This window comes from Neurospora crassa, linkage group VII, assembly GCF_000182925.2.
Source record: "Neurospora crassa OR74A linkage group VII, whole genome shotgun sequence".
Classification (NCBI taxonomy): domain Eukaryota; kingdom Fungi; phylum Ascomycota; class Sordariomycetes; order Sordariales; family Sordariaceae; genus Neurospora; species Neurospora crassa.
The window spans coordinates 4098225-4117626 of NC_026507.1; the positions used below are offsets into that span (position 1 = coordinate 4098225).

Consider the following 19402-nt stretch of genomic DNA (forward strand, 5'->3'; position numbering starts at 1 on the left):
CCACACTTGGTGAGAGGGGATTTGGAGATATCGGATACGTTTGGGAAGGTTATATCTTTCCAGTAAGCGACTGGTACTGAAGAGGAGAAACAGTGGACAGCAGCAACAAAGAACGTTTCTTGAATCTCTACGGTCAACTGCACGGATGAAATAAAACCTCAACTACCCCATTTCACTGCAGTCAAACGGCAATCCCCGGGTACCCAGACGCGCAGTGTTGATAGTACTCATCCGCCCAAATCTGGCACACATCAGTCGTCCAACCCAAAAACGGGACCTCTTGAAAACTCCTTGTGCGCTCACTCGTCCTCATCCTTCCCATGAAGATCCTTCAGATAGTCCTTGAACTTGATCATCATGTTGCACACCTCTTCAAAGTCTTCCTGATCCAGGGTCGGCACGTCGTTCTCATCCTTGTCTTCTATCTGCATGAATCGGAAGTCGGCCAGAGCAAAGGCGGTTTGGAAGGCTGTGTATGTGGTACCGAAAGTGAACCAATTAGCGCGTACCCTCGAAGGTCACAACAGTGTGCGATGGTGGTACTTGAAAGGAATATCAAGAAGAAAAAAAGAAAAGACGGATGTGACGGCTCACCGTTTCGAATCTCTCGGCCGTTCCACGGCATGCTCGTAATATCCTTATCCTCCAGCACATAATCTTGAGCGCGCCGTGTGATCCGAAAATCAGTACGTTCAGAAGACAACTTCTTGAAGAACTGCCGCCAGATCTTCTTCCTGTCTTGGGGCGTTAGGCTCTTGTAGTGGATCACCACATGAATACGTGACATGAAGGCATCGTGGAATTGGCCAACTCGGTTGGTCGTCAAGAACAGCACGCCACGGTAGTACTCAACACATCTGAGGAACACTGAGCCAGTAATATACCGAGGTTAGCAGGAGAATGCAAAGTGAACGAAGCATTGCTGACATACCCGATACCAGGCTGTTGCGCTTGAGATCAGATGTTACTCTCTTCTCCAGAAACACGTCAGCCTCATCGATGAGCATGACCGCTCCCCACTTTTCCGCCAGCTGGAACCACTTCATCAGCTTCTTTTCCATGCTGACATCCTCGGTTCCAATGTCTGCACACGTGAGCGAGAGCAGCGGCCTCCCAGTGTACTCGGCGATGCATTCTATAATGAACAAATCGCTGTGTTAGCGCAGATCAGAATCCCGACAACGGGTACCGTCAATGTCATGTACTAGGCAATCCAATGGGAATGCGGGTCCTTGCCTGCGGTCTAAAATCCCACATGTTAGCATCGTTGTTCTGCCAGTGTGACTGGGATGTCTTCCCACTAGCTAGACAAAGGGGGCCGGTCTTACAAATGTTTTTCCAACACCGGGGCTTCCGTGAAGTAGGAAGATTTGGCCTTCGCCTTTGTTCTCGATGTGGTCAGCTCTCCAAGAGGCCCCAGGAACTCCAGGTCCTTTCGCATCACCAGAGTACTTCTGGATGAGAGCTTTGATCATGTTCTTACAACGGAAATGAGTTGGTCCGTGGAGTAACAATTGCACTTACGCCAGTTTCTAGATCTCAAGTCAAAGCCGAAGAGTCGTCGATTGCATAAGAGATACCTGTGCTCTGGATCTGGGAAATGATCGGGCAGTTTAAGATCTGATACTTCCAGTTTACGAGGGTTCAGGAGGTCGTAATCAGTCCAAGGGAATCCGTGACGTGGGTATAACAAGTCGACGGGAAGAATGGGCGCACTCAATCGGGCACGAGGACATTCGGTGTTGGCAGGACAAGCAGACGGACTGAGATGCTGTGGTGTCCGTGAAAGGAAAGAAGATAGATTAGTAGTAGTAGTGCGGTAGCCTCCTTTCCATTGGAACGAAGTGTTTGCAATAACAGGGAAAACGCTTGATGCGCGGCTCGAGGGGAGAAGAGGAACAAGAAGGCGCGCCAGGCCAAATGCACTTACCGAAGCTGAAGTTTCTGCTAAATGGAAGTCACACTGCAGTCATGGTGCGCCTTCTCCAAGAAGATACAAGGAGGAAATGAGTCTTGTTGGCGAAAAGAGGGTGTCGCAACCGACGGGTAGCACCTGCAGTTACCTAGTTAAGTCTGTGGATTCCGCAGACTCCCGCCGTTCCCAGGCAACGGACGATGATCTCGATGGAAAAAAAAATCACAACAACGAACAGGCTCCTTGGGTGAATCCGAAACACGGTGCTTGAATCAGCTACCAGCTCAGGATGCTACCCGAGAAACGCAATTGACCATGGTGCCCGAAATAGAGAATAAGGAAAGAAAACAAAAAGCTCAGTCTGATCAGATCGGAAAGCGAAAACGGGAGAAGTACGCGACTCAATAGTACCGACCAGAATGCAAACCTAGGAAAATGCCGACGCCTTTTCTGGACTCAGTGCCTTACCACGTAGGCTAGGTATGGAACCGTGAATGGAAGGTCTGCCTTTTCGTGTTTCTATGGTACAGTCGAGAACCTTGATGGCCGCATGACGTAATGCTCCACATAGGCCTAGAGGTAACAAACAACACCCGACCACAACAAACCCCAAAAGGACGGCAAATTAGCTCTGGAAATGCGGCCCGACACTCCCTCCATCGTCTCCGAATCATTCACTTGGCGGATGAAAATGCGACATAAGCCTTTGAAGTCCCATCGGCAGTCGGCATCGTTGATTTGCTGCACTGGCGTCAGTGGTTATTCGGTGTGAATCTGCCGGATTCAGTGCACGATTCCTGTGGTGCGATCATTCTCAGCACTCCATCTACAACGCAACTTTGACCGTGAAGTGCCAAGACAAAGGATCAAAAGTTAAAGTAAACAGTCACAAAGAAATATGATGGTAAAAGCATTTGACAAAAAGAAGAAAGTAACAAAGGAGATATAGTACAAGTCATGCATTGTTTAAATCATTCACCTCGTCCTTCAACGTATCCAATCCACCTTTTTTCTCGTCAACAACCCATTTACAATTCATCCTTAACCGCAGTCTTGACCTTCTCCACCACCTCCTCCACCTGGGTCTTGAACTCCTCTACCTTTTCCACCTGAGTCTTGAACTGATCTGCCTTCTCACCCTTATCCTGCTGCTGCTCATCCTCCTCGGGAACAGAGTCATCGACCTTGAGAACCTGGGCTTTGATCGTGAACTCCATCTCCCTCTTGCCCTCGGCCCTGTTGGCACGGGTCTTGTCAACGGGGTAAGCGACGACGGCGCCGTCGGTTGGTTTGGCCGTGTACTTTGTCATATCGGAGAGTGTTTCTTTGATCAATCAATTGTTAGCATGATGCATAATACTCCTAGGACTTTGCGAATAAGACAAAGAAAAAAAAGACTTACCCTCACACTCACTCCCCTCCGCCACCCAAAGCGGCGCATTCTCATAAAGCGCCCCTGGCGCAAAGATAACCACTCTATTCACATCGCCCTCCCTCCACTCCTTTTTCTCTTCCTCCGTCTCCGGTTTCTTCTCCCGCAAACTCGTCGCCGTCGCCACCACCTTCTCCCCCTTTTCCACATCGGCTTTAGCCAACACCGCAAACAACCCCTTCCCCTTAGCAGCAGCAGTACTCCACTCCTGCTCCTCAATCCACCTCCTCACCTTAATGGGAACATCCACATACTCCATCATTAGCATATTCCGATCATACCCATGCGGATCGACTCCGTCCCAAGACCCAGGGTAAGGCCGGCTCGTAAACGTCTTACGCAAAGCTTCGACCCAGGGGATCAAGCCCAGGGGCGGCAGCTCCTGCAGGTCGTCGAGGAGGTACTCGGTGGCGCGAAAGGTGCGTTGAGAAGAGCAGGTGGGGACGAAGCGGGTCGGGGCCGAGGCTTCGGATTCCGACGAGATGGTGATCCGCGTGTTGTTGGGGTCGGCAAAGGGGTTGCGCCATGGCCAGTTGGGCATCAGGTCGGGCTTGCCGGGGAGACGCTCGGCGGTTTCGGGGATGGCGGGGCCGACGGCTGAAGCGACCGTGGCCAGGTAGGCGTAGGTTGCCGCGCTGAGGAGGGAGGTGGTCTTCATTTTTGCTGCCTGCGGGTTTGTTTGGGGGGTGTTTTGGGGTGTAGGTTCGTGACGATGGTGGTGATGATGATGATGCTCACCAGTGGTCAAGAGCCAAGAGGACTAATGAAGAGAGAGAACAAGTGACAGCGGAAGAGAGAAAGAAGGAAGATGAGGACGGTCCATGGTCTCGGCTTTGGGCATTTTCTTTCCCACATCGGGCAGTCTTGATATTTGGCAAAGTGCAATGTTGTCCTTCGGAAGGCCCTTGCCCGCATTTCCAAATTCGATCATGGCCCCAAGCCATCACCTGAGGGATTCCGACGGCTTGGAGGGGAACATAAGGAGACATTTGGAGATTGCAGGGATCTTTTGGAGTCGCTTCAGGGCAGTTTTGGAGTAATTCGGGGTGATTTGGGGAACACATGCGGAGATCGCCAAGAGAGTTGGGGTCGGTGGGGCTGCTAGACGGGACGACATTCCTTTGTGCGGGGAAAGTTGGGGTAAAGATCTCACAGCCATCCGAACTTGACTGCGACAGCGGCTGTGTAGGTGTACACTCCCGTCTCCTCCCTCATCCGAACCGGGCTCGGGGCAAGCCATTCCGATTCTGTTCACTGCAATTGCTAGTCTTTCGTCTTTACACTTAGCTCTGTCGAGAATCAGTCAGGGATGTCTTGATGATTATTATATGGTGACATTTATGGATGCCCGATAATCGAAGGTCGCCGAATAGCATCATAGATCGGTTTCCTAGTATTACTACTTCGTTACTTTCCGTGATTGCCTACCGACCCTTACCACCAGGCACGGAAGCCTTCTTTTGAGACTTTTGAGACGACGAACGCGACCCAAGAGTTCCAGGGAAGGCCTTGATATTGGCCGCCGCAAGGATGGCCGCGATAGCTTCATCATCACTGTCTTTTTGCGACTTGACGTTCTTCTGGTTCTTGGCGGGCCAGCCAGGCCACTCATTGGGACGAGCAAACAGCCGTCTGTCATGCTCGTGACCATGCTCTTGCAGCTTCGCGGCACCGTACGCTTCCCAGAGGGGATTGGCGCCCGAGACTCCTCGATACGCAATGTCTTCGACGTCCCACGGGCTTGCCCGTGCAAGAGGGTGATGCTTGCCCTGAAACGTCGACATGGCTCCGAGATACACCATGAACAATGCCTCGGCCAGAACGATGAGTTGCAGGTCCTCCAGATTCTTGATGGGAGTCTTGGAGGCCATGGGATTGGGAAGCCGCAGAAGAATGAAAGGGAACTTGGGCATTGTAAGGTTCAAGGCGGCGTCTTGGATCCAGGTCGCACTCTTGGCACCTAGTGTTTTGTGCCGGGCAAAATAGTGGGTTACAAGACGCAAAAGTAGCCCTCCTCTGTGCGAAGCTGCTGAGCCGACATAGAGACTGGCATCTTCGGTCTTATAACTTTGGTTTTGGGTTGGGCGCTCTATAAGGCCGTAGACGCCCAGCTCAACGCCCGCGCTCTGCTCATTCACCTCGAGCCATGGAAGCTCCTTGAGCTTGGCAATGGTCGGTGGGTATGGACTAGCCAGAATTTCTCTGACAGGATCGGATAGGATGTCCACTATCTGGTCGATCCACTGGTTCGGGCTCTTTTTCTGCAAACCCGCGACCCATTCGGGATGGGGATAGCAGTCGAGCAGCGCGTCATAAATTGAGCGGAGTCGGCGTTTGATCTTGGCGTTGAGAAGCCTGCGTCGCTCCTCTGCTTGGTCAATGCCCTGAACATCATGATAACCCGGACCCCAGTCGAATTTGTGCGTGTCGGATGGCAACGAAGGGTCGCGCTGACGACACAGCTGGACAATAAGTTTTTTGTAAAAAGCCACTTCGTCTAGGTCCACGTCATCCCTCCCCATCCGCTTAAAAACCCGGGAAAGAGAATCTCCCCGAATCCAACCGGATGCAAAAGTCTCGATGTCGTCGGGCTTCCAAGGCCGGATCCACTTCTCGCGGTCGGGTAGCCAGACCCTGCCCTTTTGCACCGTGTATTGAACGAGAGCATCGCTACCGTTATCTTTCCGTTTGCCCGCGGTGGTAGCTGGAGTTGAACTGAAGGATCGGAGAGTGCGCAATTGTGTGTAGGCAGAGATGTGTTGGGTCTTGGAATCGCATTGAAGGGTTTGTGACTTGTGTGGTCGAGAGTTTGCGACATGTGCACGTCGTAACACGATCAACGGGCGGCGATAACATGTCGCCCGTCCTAGAACCCGGGGGGAGAGACTCATGTTTTGTGCGGTCGGGGCTCTGTTGGATTTGGCGTTTGTAGTCGATGTGGTGACATGGAATGCGAGTGGCGGGAGGCCCTGAAAGAGTCGCGAGAAGTCCGTAAACGTCGGCGATCGCGCGCGGTCATGTGAGACGTGAGTGGATAGGTAGGTTTGTTCAAGAACAATTGGGTAGGTCAAGGAAAAAAATGAAGCACCGTCGTCGATGGTCCTAGTACACGACAGATCAAACCATTTATGGTACTGTGTAAGAACCGACTTGACCGTGACGGCCTTTTCTGTTGTTTATTGACACAGATGACTTTTGCCTTTCCACAATCAGTCGCTCTAGGGCCTGTTCGGGTCCGCGATAAGAATTCTAGGCTACCCGTGCCTCAACCCCACTTTTTTGGGACAACGCTAGACCCGCACTGGACGCTTTAGGGCGCCGCGCGTTTGGATGCTCTGAAATTGGGCTGCCAACGGCTTAATGAAATGGCTTTTTAGAGGAACTGTACGGACCGTTCGTTTGAACCGGGATTTCTCAATCCCGATTCAGGAGCCTTTTGGGTCCTGAACGAGCTCTCTGAAATTTAGACTACCTAATCTACGATGTCTGATTGGCTCAAAATCGAAAAGTGGGGTTGAGAATGTTAGAGCCCAGATCTTGCAGCACGTGCAATTTCAGAGTGATTCAATTCAGATCGCCAACTAAACAACACCCTTAAATTTACAACTTAGATGCACTGGGTGTGATTTCGTCAGGTTGCTCGTCCTCGTCGATGTATCTGCTTTTGCTTGTCTAAAAGTTAGCCTAGAATCGATTTACTTGCCCTTTCCCAACACTGACCTTTACGCGATGAACTACACAAGGTTGTGGCGCTTTGCCGCGAATCATGATGATGGGAAGCCCGAAAGAGAAGAAGGGAGGAAACAGCAGTTGAGGTTTGGATAATGTTAAGGCGGAGGTGGCACGTGCACCAGTCAGCACTACAATAGGAAGCCCCATGGGGAAGGCGTGGATCGCGTACCATGGTGGATACAGTCGTGACCCCTGAAACTGCATGTAATTCAGACCATGAAATTCTATGCACTAACAAGCACATATATGCAGGATTTGGATAATGCGGTTTCAGGGGTTTCCACTGTAATTGATAAATGGTGCATATTGCTGGGATTCCTGCACTATTCTCCTTAACTAACAATTGAACACCACTACCTTGAAATCATACCTTCAATTTTTTTCTTTCAAATTCAAGCAGGCACCAGGACTCTCGTCATCTGGACTTGCCTCAACCATCTTGAGACGTTTGCAAGTAATCCAACCTTCTGCTTGTCCCTTTGTTCTCCTTTGACAGCTGCTCGCAATATCCAGATCCCGGTGTATCGGTGATAACAGTGCACTCTTCCGCCAATGCATGTCACTACATTGGCACTTTGATTTGCAGATAAATGCAAGCATTGTGCTTCAGCGATCATCGGCAGGCCCCGTTAGGGAACATAGAGGCGGTCAAATGATTGGTTGCCATGCGCTGAGCCTTTGCATAAATGGCATCAAGCCAGGCACCACGCCGGCACCACGCCGCCGGTCCTCACCAACACAACGACACTGACCATGACTCTTTCACAACTTGGAGTCACCAGCCAACTTACGGCCACAAACCTCGTTCTATAATTCCACTTCATTCGGAATCTTCAAAAGCAGTGAAAAAAATATAGGATTAGGTTCCCTGAGTCATTTTCCTGCCTCGAGAGCGTTTCGATAGGTGCCCCAGCAGAGCTCAAGCCTCGGCGATACCTTCATCTTTCCTATTTGGGAACTCACACGCAGCCCTTCACGGTGTCTGCATCTCCATGCGCACTGCACAGCGGTCTGGATTCTGGATGATATCCTACTATCCATATACCTCCCCAACAACAGGCCTCTCCGCCTCTCCCCTCGTAAACCCCAACCACTTCTCCTCAACCTCCACTCCATCTCTCACAACAACCTGCCTAATGACTCCCCAAGACAACGGACCCGCCGCAATATCCGTACCTCCTTCCTCCTCTTCCTCATCTCCATCTCCATCCCCATCCCCACCCTCTCTCTCCCGTCTCACCCCCTTCCTCATTAGCGGAGCATGCACGTGACAAGCAGCAGCAATAACCGCCGAGCAACCCCCCATAATCGGCATACCCGCCGGATACTTGCCAAATACCGCCAACCCCAGAATCGTCACCCACGAAAGCGTTCCCAGCACAATCACCCAGAACATGGCACAGGTGGAGTACCCGAGCGTGATGGCTGGGGGATTCGACTTGTCCAACGTGGTTCCGTCCACATCGATAAAGTCCACTTGGGTGAAGTACAAGCATTGGCTCATCAGCCAGTGCATAATGCTGGACACGGCGACGAAGGGGAGGGCGTAGCGGTAGGGGAGGCTAAGGAAGAAGGTGGACCGCTGGGAGCCGCGGGGTTGGGATGTGCGTAGCGTCTTTGTTGTTGTTTTGACGCTTGGTTTTTCTTTTCTTTTCCACCATGTAATCCGGCATGTTTTCTTCTTTGCGCTTGATCCGCTGGTCTCCGTCCCGGTGCCGACATGAAAGGAGTGCCACTCCCGTTCGGCGACCATCTTGGTCAAGATGTTGTTGAAGAAGAGGTAAGTCAGTGAGAGAAAGATTTGGGGCGTATTGGCGCGCAAGACAAGACGCCAGCGGCGGGGTATCATGTCCACGTCGTTGCGGTTGCTGTAGTAGAGGATGTGGTAGGGGTCCAGCGAGTTATTCGGGTTGAAGGTTAAGAGAGAAGCGAGCCGCTGACCTGCGGTGAAGTTGTAATAATCGGCGCGCAGAGCAAAGATGAAGAGGAGGATACACTGGGACAGCATACCGATGAACCAGGCCATGGTTAGAGACCAGCGTGTCAAGGAAACTGATTTCCACAACGGCGTTGCTTTGGGCTTGTAGGCCCGCGGCGGCAGCGCTGGTCGGAAGATGTTTGTGAACGATGGATGGTGGTAAGTGCAGCTAGATCTCGGAATCGTCTTTGAGTCTGGAGACGGAGGTTCGGTTATGAACGAGTCAATCGCATCTCCAATGGTGACGAGCGGTGCTGATCTGTACAACCAGGCCACGGAGCTGAGACAGGCCGCAATGACGAGGTTGCAAATGGTTGTCAACCACCAAAAGACTGGTTCGGCAAGTAGTCGGCATTTGGGATCGATCTGTCTCACAAAAATCTTGCCTCGAATTCGAAAGACCGGTGTTGATGGGCTAGATCGATTTGTTATTGCCAGATAATCGTCGACGTAGCAATGGGCATCGTCTTCAGGTGGTACATCAAAGCAGCATAATTGACCCCAGAAAAAGCCCTGCGTATCGACCTGCACGTTATCTTCCGTAGAGGCGAAGAATTGTTCCTTTTCTGTCTTCAAATAAGGGTCCTCTTGAGGGCCCCAATAAGTGTCATGAGGATTCTCGGAAGAGTCCTCATGACGGTCCTCTGAAGACTTCCACATGACAGTGATTTCCGACATCCAACCAGCACCTAAATCCGACATAAGACTTGCTGCCTCATAGCGGTGATAGAGAATTCCAGACACGGGCTCCGACTTCTCGTTTCTGGTGGCCCGCGTGGACTTTTGGTCAGCGACCAACACGACACCATCGTAAGAGGATGCCTTCGTTCTGAGATCCCTTTTAGCGGACGTGACGACATCAACTTCTCTCCATTGGCTACCTAGTATTTCGAAGGTCAAAGAGCAGGCCATGGGTCATGTTGTCATGTGTTTGATCAACTTCGGAAACGGCTGAGTTTCGAGAGACCCCGAATGGGCGTGTTAAGTACTCTGGAGAGACAACCACCACGTTATATGATGGCCTAGAAGTGGTCGGGAATATGGCCGAATTGTACACCAGGTGGAGAGGCAACGCCGTGATCAACATGGTTGTCCACATGATGAGTCGTATTGGACGGATATGGAGCATATTTCTCAGAGAGAGAATACCAATGTCAGCGGTGCCACCGCTTTTGTGTATTTGATCAATATCCGCACGAGTTGGGGCTGCCAATGCTTGCATTGCAAAGTTCTTTGACGTCGAGTATTGTTAGCGTAGTAGGTACAAAGCTCCAGTCTGCAATCTGGGTTAAAAACGCGGATCACATGATGCTGACTGACCGTGGCTCCAAGAAGAGCAGCTGAAAATATGTTCATAAGCAGGTGGACAGACGTATCTATCTGGCTGACCTTCTCGCACGAAGTGTTCATCATGACCACGCTCGCGCTCTTCCGGTCTTGATTCTGATGTTTCGACATGAATGTTAGGATGAGACTGACAACTATATTGACAGATAGCATCAGCCAAGACAGAGCACACAGGAGCTTCAGACTTCCTCGCCATCCACCTAGACGACTAAAAGAGGTTGAAAATCGCTTCATCGGGTAGGATTGGCTTTCTGTGGTGGATTACTCTGCGAAACATGCACCTCCATAGAGGTAAGATAGAAGACTATCTAGAGAGAGGTAGTTTGAGCAGCTCATACTGATTGAGGACAAGATGGTATGTCAGTAAATATAAAAGCCGACTTTGGGTTTTCAAAACTTGAAAGCCCATCCCTACCCAGAGGTACTAGGTAAGGTAGGTATCCACGAGCAGGCTTAGTGCCTAACCCCGCGTACATCTTTGTGTTACCAATGACCACTACGCTTGCACCAGACAAAGCGGAAACACTGCCATGATATGAGCTCATCGCCTTCACCGGTTTCGGGAACGGACACAGCCGACGAAGATTGTAGATACCTACAGGTACCCCCACTTGCTTTGCCGTGAATCTAAACTGACTGCGCCCCATTTCCAACATGAAGCTGAAGACTCAAGTGTGCAATACATGTGCCACAATTTCCGTGTTAGACTTCCGTGAGGTCATTGGCTGCTTGGTCGGTGTCATGCTGATGCGCCGTTCATGATTTCAGGCTTGAACTGCTGCATCAATCATGTTGGGGCGTTGCGGAAGATGTAATTGGAGAACCATATCTTACTCCGGTCGGCAGTGCGAAGGTACTACCACGTTGTGTGACATAAACGTTCGGAGCGATGAACCGGGGGGGGGGGGGGGGGGGACTGGTTTCCATTGAAACAGTTGGTGTCCTAAACGAGAAAGCCTTGTTAACAAAAGTCTTTCCATCTCCTCGTTATTTGCTAGAGGTACCTACAAGCTTTGGCCGGGATGTATTTGGCGCGCAGCCGTTGTCCGTCCTTCAAATATAGCTCCCATTGACCGCTCCCCGTCCACCTTAACGACAGCATACCTCTACCTTTACTTTCTCAGATACAAACCGCAGAAATGGCTTCCGCGTCATTCTATCATCTCGTAAACCCTGCGGGCCTTCCTTCACGGATTTTCATCACTGGTGACTCGTTAGCTATCGCTGGATCGACCCTGACCGTCTTTTATACCTTTCATCAAATCAACGTTGCGCGCCATGTTCAACAGGAACTCAAGAAGGACAAGCGCAATCGTAACACTCTTGAAGAAAACCGTGTTAGCAACACTGCTAACAGGTTCCAGCCAGGTCAGATTCTTGCAGCCAACTTGCTAATCCTTCACGCCGCTCTGTGGGCCATCGTCCGTTCCACTCTCCACCTTACCTTCACCATCAAGCAAGTAAGGAACCCTGACGCCTGGGATTTACACAAAGGCTTCGAATACCCCATGGTATGGACCATAGAGCGTAGCGACATGAAGCACCTCGGAAGTGCTATCCAAACCTTCACGTGGGGAACGCTGCTATTCACGGCAATGCCCATGTTTTGGATGGTCAGGCAATTCTTTCCCAAAGCCTTTCTACCGAGGGCTCGCACGCTATCGCTTCTGTGGAACATGCTGCTTGTCTTTGTCTTTTCCATTCTTTGGATAGTTAACAGCTTTGGGTCAACGGCATCAAATGGCGTTAGCTTCGCCATGCTGGCGTGGGTCAACCTCATCATGGTCAGTCTGCTCTCATCCATGCTCAAGATCCAGAGACATGCAACAAGAGCAAAGGTGCAAGGTGTAAGTAGATCTTTCCGACTTGGCCTTGATGAGTGTATCCTGTCGCTCGGTAAAGACTAAAGTACCTTGGCTAACCAGGCAAATAATATGGCCATCAACAGAGAGAAGTCAAGATACTGAAGACGTTTGTTAGAGGGATGGCAAGCTTTCTCGTGGCTGGCATCCTTTTTATTACAATAATATGCATCTTGACAACCTCGAGGCTTTATTACGACCCGGACGGAGACGCAGACATGGACGAAAACGACCGCGAACCGTCTATTTCTGGTCCTGGACTGAAGGTCACGAGCAAATTGGATGATCTGCTTGGATTTCCACTCGAAGTCTCTGCTGTACAGTTCTTTCAGTTTTGGTGGCTTTTGACGATGAAACGACTAGCGAGATGTCCCATTGACGAATGGACAATGGGGCAGGAAGAGGTGCGCCAAGATGGACCTCAACCTACTAGAGGTGTTCTGACAGATTTTCGGAACTTTTGGCGTTTCCTCGTTCATAAGCTACTACAAAGGTACCTCAGCGGAAATATATGGAGACTGTCAAGGCTTAAGAAGGGGGTACAGGGCTAGTTCCAAATCTTAGAAAGGAAGAGAGCGGCGATAGAAACCTAATAACCACTAGCTTACTTAATTAGTGAAGAGTCTGGTTATGTCCATAAATATAGAGAAATAAGGAAAGGGAGGGTTAAAGATGGGTTAATAGCTATAAAAACCCTACCACCGTTCGATTCCCGTTCCCCGGTCCCCGGTCCCCTCCCCGAATCCGGAAGAAGTTCCACAAACCCCGGGCCCGGCCCCACTTGCACGGTCTCACTGTCTCCACTCTGCCGGACACTCAAGGACATCTCGACCCATCTTGACCGAATAGCCGGTCCAACCGGAACCCAAAAGCTACAGGTCTCTCCGGCATTTTATCGAAACCATAGACCAAAGCATTCAGCCGCAGGACTCCCAATTGGGGATTGCTCACCACAAAGACACTCGTCTGTCTGTCGTCACCACCTGAAGACCCGACTTCTGGCCTCCGGCGCTAGTACTACCAACTAGGTACCTTCGCCAAGCCCACCAAGCTGCAAGAGGCCCAAGAGCAAAAAGTCCGACCACCAACCAGTCCACGGCACGGTCTCGAGATTTATCCATGAACTGTCTGCACATCATCGTGCCTGCTTCGGGAACTTGACAATGCCATTGGTGGAATGGAGGACAAAGTGATGGGGACTGGGTAGGGTGGTGTAACGCTGCTGCGAGAGGCCCGTGGACAACTGGGATGTGGGTTGTTCCGGGAGCCCAAGACCGCACCGGGTAACCACACTTGAAGGTTCCTAGGTCGCTAGAGGTATGGGATGAACAGAATAAAGGGCACATAACAATGGATACTGTACTACTTCCGGTTGAGATACTGAATGAATGATCCTATGGTGGTTCTGAAGTTCTGACAAATAGCAAGGGTACCCAATAGCAATGTAGGTACGTACTCAGTGATAGGAAAGGAGTGTAGGAAAATGTACCCCTGTAACGCACTATCGAAACTCTGTCCCTTTCGGAACAAAGTCAACATGACACAAGCCTTGTAACCAGAAAAACAATGCAAGATGGTAAAAATCTGCAGGAATGAAGAATCGCAACTCGTAAAACAGAATACTCATCGCCGGGAAGCCAACAGGTTCAAAGTGGTCAAGCCTCTTTCCGCTTATTATGGACGACATCCTTGTGCCTTTGCACATTATCCTTCCTCCCTCTGTAGTCGCAACCCGGGTAATCACACTTCGTTTTCTCCTCAGGAATATTTTCTGTTCGAGCGTAGACCGGGTGATGCGACCACAAATGACGGTGGAGGTCTTTGACTTCTGCGGCTTTGTAGGTGCAGCTCGGACATTTGCGGGGTCGGCGGTGGTTGTTCTGGTGTTTGCTGTAGTAGAATGGTAGGTTAGAGATTAGAAACAAGGCAACAAGACGAAACCATGGAAAACTAGACAAGTTAGAGGTGTCGTAATCGGAATATGGACGTACGTCAAATCGCATTTTCGCTTAAAGACTGGCTGAGTTTTGCATTTGGACCCAGTGCATTTATACTCGCCAGTTTCAGTGATGGTAAATGCTGTCAGTTTCGCTAATTCCTCCTGGTCGCTAGATTGTTCCATGGTATCGTCGTCCTCGGAGGGGACGTCCTGGGAGGGCTGAACTGGTAGAGACAGTGGTGGCTGTTGTTGATGCCAGGCCGGAGATTGGTGTTGAAACGAGTGTTGATAGGGAATAGTTTGTTGATTGTGTGGGTAGCCAACTTGCTCAGGAATAGCATATATTGGGCCCACCGAGAGTGGTAGGGCTTCAATGTTGTTTGGATCAAACCCCGAGTCTGTTTCTAGACTCAGGTCCAAGTCTCCAACCGCAGGCTGTTCGGGATCCATCGTCTATGATGATGAAGCGTAGAGGGGTGGAGGGTGGGCTCCTGCTACTTCTGCCGAACCGTATTGGTTGAAATCTCGTTTTCCAGTCAAAGGGGGATCAGAGGTCTGATAGGCTTCAACGGGTTGGTCAAATGAATATTCCGAGTAAGTTTGTGGGATAGGAGGGGGACCCGAAGGCCCCAGGCCAGAAAAAGGGGAGTAAGAGCAGGCCTGAGTATTGATATAGGAGCCCGAGTCCTGGATTTCAGTGTCGTACGTGGCTTGATAGTGGCTCATATCCAAATGACTGGGGTTGACAGTCGGTTTCTCCTCATTGTGGTGCGTGGGAAACTTGTGTTGCTCGTTTTCCCCAGGGTCGTCTCCACTGATTCCAAAGGAAGATCCTTGTGGAGTCAACGGCATAGCTGAAGTCACGATGCCAACGCAAGGAGGAGTGTCTGGAGCGAAAGACGACCAAGGACTGTCCGGATCAGAATAGCTCAAACCCTGACCGGAGCTGTCAACAGTGACATCCCAGGGATTGGGGCCAAATTCAAGATGGTAACCGGCCTCAGCAACTGAAAAGTTGTGGACAGACCTGGTATGATTGTTGTACATGACAATTGTGCGTCGATAACGTCGCTTGTATCTGATCGCGTGAATGTGTGCGCATATGTTATGGCGGCGTTCGAAACGGATCAATAGACGGACAAGGCGGTTCCGGTTCCGACAGTCCTAAGGTTGCTGACGCTGAAAACGACAAGACGTGTCTTCGGTTGCCGGTGGCCTCGACACCGTTGGAGCCACGCAGAGTTCCGTCGGGTGTGAGTAACAAGGTGATATGAAGAACCCCTGGAAGTCAGGAAGGGACAGGCAAGACTGTGTTCCGTTGCTTAGCAGCGCTCTTGGTTCAAATACTGGGTCCGCCATGGCTTCTTGACACCGTGAATTCCCAATGGAAACATTATCTTCAGACCATGCTGTTAATGCACGCGGCCCACCGCCAACCGTAGAACCCCAAGCAAGGAAAGTGTTTTGGATACATCATCCACATGGCCAACAAGGCTAAATCTGCCTGAGGCCTACGAGGCCCACGACGGTGATGGGGCCCTTGCTTCCACTGGCGTGGTAGGATTGGCAGCGTGTAGCCACAATGTTGGCCCAATGATGTGACCTGATCTTGCCCTCCAACGCCCTCTAATTGGTCCAAAGAGAGGCAAATGAAACGGTGATAGGCTGTCAATTGTCGAGGTAAGGCGTAAAAGTAGATAAAGAATGGCATGCCTCCAATGCACGACCAGCCTGCCTCCATTCGACCCAGCTCAGCCCAGGTCTCTGAGCAACCGAAACTGCTTCCTCGACTCGCGCGGTTGCGTAAGAACCGGGCAAAAGGGCCTCTAACATTTGCATAGACCTGTTTCAACCTCCATGGGGCTAAGAGTCTTGTTGTTTGTTGTCAATCACATTACGCAGGCTGCGGCAGCGCGTGGAGGCATGCTTTTGGCTCGTATTATCCGCGGCGGTGGGCCTCACCAACCTCAGATCGCCATCGAATCTCGACGAAACCGGTCGCGCTTGCGCTGTGGGCCTCACGGTGATGCCTCTGGCACAATGAGCTGGGGATGAAGTACTCGATGGGTGGAATTGGCGCTGTCCATGGTATAAAAACTTCCGAAAAGCTCGCCTTCTTCAACATCGACGACGCACCTCGACCTAGTCCATATCATCAGCTCACCAGAATTCTTCAACTGTTTTCTGTTTGCGACCTCACTTACCCGATTTCTTTCCTATCCATTCTTCCCATCCATTGACAAGATGTCAACTGACGATCTCCCCTCCAATCTTGTCCCGCTGGAGCGTGGTCTCAGCCTCCGGTTCTACGAAGCGGTTCTCTTGCTCTACAGCCTTAAGGAAGTCAAGTTCGACGCGAACAGCGTCAAGGAACCGGAAGCAGACCTCGAGTCAGTTACTGGCAGATCATCGAGGGACTCATTCCGATGCTTCGTCAACAAGCTCGGCCAGATCTGCGACAGCGAACTGAGAGGCAAAAGTGTGACGGCATTCGCTGTCCTCCAGCCTGGGGGGATTCAATATCGATTTGCATCCAACCAGCGGACCAACGAGGAGCTGCAAGATGTCAAGAAATACATCACCAACATCCTGGGAACACTGGGAAGCACTCCTGACGACCAATTGAACGGAGTGTTTGGGGCGGTTCTTGAAAGAGTCATATCCTTTAACCGGCCTGCCATCCAACAGCAGATCAAGAACTTGACCAAACAAGAAGGGATCAATCACTGCGTGAAAGTATGTGAAGAGGAAGATACCTTTGAAAGTAAGAGCACTCACGGGTATCATGGAGAGAATTTCACCGGCTAATAATGCGATGCCTATACAGGTCGGGAAGCTGCCCGTAGTATCAACTCGCTCGGAAAATTTGCCTGGTTGTCCGAACGAGAAGAAAGAGGTGGACCGAGTGGTCTAGAGATCTGTAAGTGATGACATCTTACATACTTCTGTCTCCCAGTCAACATACTAACAGGTTATCGACAGTTGTAACCGAAACGCGGGAGCTCCTGGAGACCATCAATCAATTGTACAACTCTTCTTTTCAAGTATTCGTCCGCGACAAGGCCCGGGCCGACAGAGATCCCAATTCAAAGACACCATGGAGCGAGCTGCGACACGCCTTTAGCCGTCTTCAATCCTACAACATTGCTGTCAGAACACTCGTTTCGATGCGGCGTCGGCGTCGGGAGCTGTTTGAAGACTTTGAGGTCGTACCTGTCCCATCCAGCGTTCGAACTGGCTGTCCAAACGTCCGTCGCACCCTTGATGGCATCATCAAACGCTTTCCAGACAAGATGAAGATGGCTCAAGCATGCAATACCAATCTCCCGGAGGAGCAGCGGGGTGCGGTGGAAAACAAGATCAAGGCGTGCACAAAGGGCAAATTCAGGCCGTATGTGCATGCTGAATTGGTGTTGCTGGACTCAATCCTCCGAGAGCAGCGCGAGGGCGAACCGTTGCGCTTCTTTGCCGAGGCGGATTATGATCGCTATATTGGCTGCAGCAAGCCCACTTGCCGCCTGTGCAAGTTGTATATCGATAACCATCCGAGCGGGGTCGAATTTCGCCATGGCCATTGTAACGTCTATCATGAGTGGCGCGCCCCGGACATCTACGACGAAGACGGCGTCAATGTTGCTGAAGCAAAGAAGATTCGACAGGATATCCATAACAAGATGCTGGACACACTGCGGCAGACAATCAAGAGATGGATTACTGACAATGTGGCTGAGAGGAAGCTCCACGATTCCAACACGAACGCGACTAGCTACATTGGAGGAGGGAGCTCTGCTTACAATGCGCACTTGTCAGCACAGGCGTCTCCCGATAGCATGGACAGCATGTCGACCATGGGCGCGGTGGATGACTCGGATGATGTGGCGACCATGTTCGGAGGGCTGTCACTTGGCGGTGACAGTGGACAATCCTGGTCTACGACGTCGGTCAGCAGAAGCTCACAGGACACAACTCCGGTGCAAGAGAATAAGGCTGGTTCTCCTCGTGGATTGTCCATGGAGTCTTTGATTGACAAGAAAAAACGACGCCCTCTGATCATCGAGGTCGAAGAGTAGTAGGACATTGGATCGAGCGTGTGGTTGAAGCGTTGGAATGATTGAGTGGAGAGGCGGGGATGGAATATGGGCGTGAACTTCCGTGTGTGTTGAATGTCGAATCGTGTCTGCCTGCTTGTTACCGTTGTTGTACTGTCATTACTATCCTGAAAATTCGTTGCTGCTTTGCGTTATTCGACCCAGGCCCAGATTGGCCGACATTGTGACAAATGGGTTTTGCGATTGTGTGATTTTTGGAGTTGAAGTGACTTCCGGCAGAGCTTTCCGCAGGACACAGATTGAGTGTGTTGTTCTTCCATCTTTGAGAAAGCTCGATAGAGGTACACCAAACATCATCCGTCTGCTCCTTCCGTTCCCACACGTTGAAGGTGCCCAACCCACACCTACCTTTCACAGGTGCCTCAGCTATTGTGTCCATCTATCGCCGAGCTCGCCAACACGTCTTTCCATCCCATCCCGGGCGAATTCTTGAGTCAGTTAGTCATGTTGACGGGCCAGAGATGAAATCTGATCAGCTGTTTCCTTGGATGGACCAGATGGGATACGACTGGAAAGGTCCCGCCTGGTAGCGATTTCCTTCCTTTTCGGCCTGGTCAACGACGTGGAAGGACCTGAATCAACCTGAAACCTTCTCATCGTGAACCTTCCCCATCAGATTGGGGAATAACTGATGAGCGAGATCACCATGCAGCAGTCCTGCTCTTTCTTCATCAACCGGTTATTTCTTTCAAGTTGTACCACCGTACTCTTCACTTGAAGAAGGCTTGTCTCTCCCTGTACGCCCAATTTGACTTCCGATCGGATCAATCATCCTCTCGCTGATATTCCGGGAACGTTTCAAACGGGGTGTGAGTGCGAACAGCACCATACTAGTAGACTGGGCTTGTTCGGGCAATCGGGCCATTGAGGGAGAGCCGTTGTGCGCCAGAGGTGTTGGGATACCGGTTGCTGGGAATGCCGTGCCCCGCAAAGTCCATGGACGATGAAAGCTCTGAATTACAACGGACATGGAAAAGTCGGTTGCTGTTTCCGTGACTTTGAAGAACCCGATGCGATCATGCCGTCACGGTGGCTGTGTTGTTGTCATCGCGGGCAGGAACAGTTGCGAATGTTAGGGACTTGGCGCG

At 51.0% G+C, this 19402-nt stretch overlaps 8 protein-coding genes across 8 annotated transcripts; 3 read left to right on the top strand and 5 right to left on the bottom strand.

Annotated features, from left to right (window-relative positions):
- Positions 1 to 94: 94 nt before the first annotated feature.
- NCU05863 (hypothetical protein) lies at positions 95 to 1754 on the bottom strand. Its single transcript, XM_954761.2, has 6 exons — positions 1525 to 1754; positions 1329 to 1381; positions 1237 to 1243; positions 932 to 1135; positions 595 to 867; positions 95 to 469 (listed from the first exon to the last, which is right to left on the bottom strand). The coding sequence occupies exons 4-6, from the start codon at positions 1059 to 1061 to the stop codon at positions 300 to 302; spliced, it is 573 nt and encodes a 190-aa protein (XP_959854.2). The 5' UTR covers positions 1062 to 1135; positions 1237 to 1243; positions 1329 to 1381; positions 1525 to 1754; the 3' UTR covers positions 95 to 299.
- Positions 1755 to 2814: 1060 nt separating this feature from the next.
- On the bottom strand, positions 2815 to 4325 carry NCU05864 (hypothetical protein). Its single transcript, XM_954762.3, has 2 exons — positions 3318 to 4325; positions 2815 to 3239 (listed from the first exon to the last, which is right to left on the bottom strand). Exons 1-2 carry the CDS (start codon positions 4003 to 4005, stop codon positions 2944 to 2946), a joined length of 984 nt encoding a protein of 327 aa, XP_959855.1. The 5' UTR covers positions 4006 to 4325; the 3' UTR covers positions 2815 to 2943.
- Positions 4326 to 4331: 6 nt separating this feature from the next.
- On the bottom strand, positions 4332 to 6578 carry NCU05865 (hypothetical protein). The gene has a single exon (XM_954763.3). The coding sequence runs from the start codon at positions 6236 to 6238 to the stop codon at positions 4772 to 4774; it is 1467 nt and encodes a 488-aa protein (XP_959856.1). The 5' UTR covers positions 6239 to 6578; the 3' UTR covers positions 4332 to 4771.
- A 1534-nt stretch (positions 6579 to 8112) lies between these two features.
- On the bottom strand, positions 8113 to 10515 carry NCU05866 (hypothetical protein; the record flags this gene model as incomplete). The annotated part of the gene is made up of 3 exons (XM_954764.3): positions 8113 to 9886; positions 10047 to 10288; positions 10378 to 10515. 3 exons carry the CDS (start codon positions 10513 to 10515, stop codon positions 8113 to 8115), a joined length of 2154 nt encoding a protein of 717 aa, XP_959857.2.
- A 543-nt stretch (positions 10516 to 11058) lies between these two features.
- NCU17282 (hypothetical protein) lies at positions 11059 to 12311 on the top strand (the record flags this gene model as incomplete). The annotated part of the gene is made up of 2 exons (XM_011397098.1): positions 11059 to 11136; positions 11529 to 12311. The coding sequence occupies 2 exons, from the start codon at positions 11059 to 11061 to the stop codon at positions 12309 to 12311; spliced, it is 861 nt and encodes a 286-aa protein (XP_011395400.1).
- A 123-nt stretch (positions 12312 to 12434) lies between these two features.
- On the top strand, positions 12435 to 12906 carry NCU17283 (hypothetical protein). Its single transcript, XM_011397099.1, has one exon. It carries the CDS (start codon positions 12485 to 12487, stop codon positions 12815 to 12817), a length of 333 nt encoding a protein of 110 aa, XP_011395401.1. The 5' UTR covers positions 12435 to 12484; the 3' UTR covers positions 12818 to 12906.
- Positions 12907 to 14342: 1436 nt separating this feature from the next.
- NCU05869 (hypothetical protein) lies at positions 14343 to 15564 on the bottom strand (the record flags this gene model as incomplete). Its single annotated transcript, XM_954767.2, has 2 exons — positions 14343 to 15232; positions 15401 to 15564. 2 exons carry the CDS (start codon positions 15562 to 15564, stop codon positions 14659 to 14661), a joined length of 738 nt encoding a protein of 245 aa, XP_959860.1. The 3' UTR covers positions 14343 to 14658.
- Positions 15565 to 16449: 885 nt separating this feature from the next.
- Positions 16450 to 18331, top strand: NCU05870 (hypothetical protein; the record flags this gene model as incomplete). Its single annotated transcript, XM_954768.2, has 3 exons — positions 16450 to 16969; positions 17033 to 17125; positions 17188 to 18331. The coding sequence occupies 3 exons, from the start codon at positions 16450 to 16452 to the stop codon at positions 18273 to 18275; spliced, it is 1701 nt and encodes a 566-aa protein (XP_959861.2). The 3' UTR covers positions 18276 to 18331.
- Positions 18332 to 19402: the final 1071 nt, after the last annotated feature.

Coding starts and splice junctions, on each gene's coding strand:
- NCU05863 (XM_954761.2), bottom strand. CDS start 1,061: ATGGAAAAGAAGCTGATGAAGTGGTTCCAGCTGGCGGAAAAGTGGGGA. Junction 868..931: donor GCGCAACAGCCTGGTATCGG/GTATGTCAGCAA, acceptor TTACTGGCTCAG/TGTTCCTCAGATGTGTTGAG. Junction 470..594: donor CGGCCGAGAGATTCGAAACG/GTGAGCCGTCAC, acceptor CCACATACACAG/CCTTCCAAACCGCCTTTGCT.
- NCU17283 (XM_011397099.1), top strand. CDS start 12,485: ATGGACGAAAACGACCGCGAACCGTCTATTTCTGGTCCTGGACTGAAG.
- NCU05865 (XM_954763.3), bottom strand. CDS start 6,238: ATGAGTCTCTCCCCCCGGGTTCTAGGACGGGCGACATGTTATCGCCGC.
- NCU05864 (XM_954762.3), bottom strand. CDS start 4,005: ATGAAGACCACCTCCCTCCTCAGCGCGGCAACCTACGCCTACCTGGCC. Junction 3,240..3,317: donor GGAGGGGAGTGAGTGTGAGG/GTAAGTCTTTTT, acceptor GATTGATCAAAG/AAACACTCTCCGATATGACA.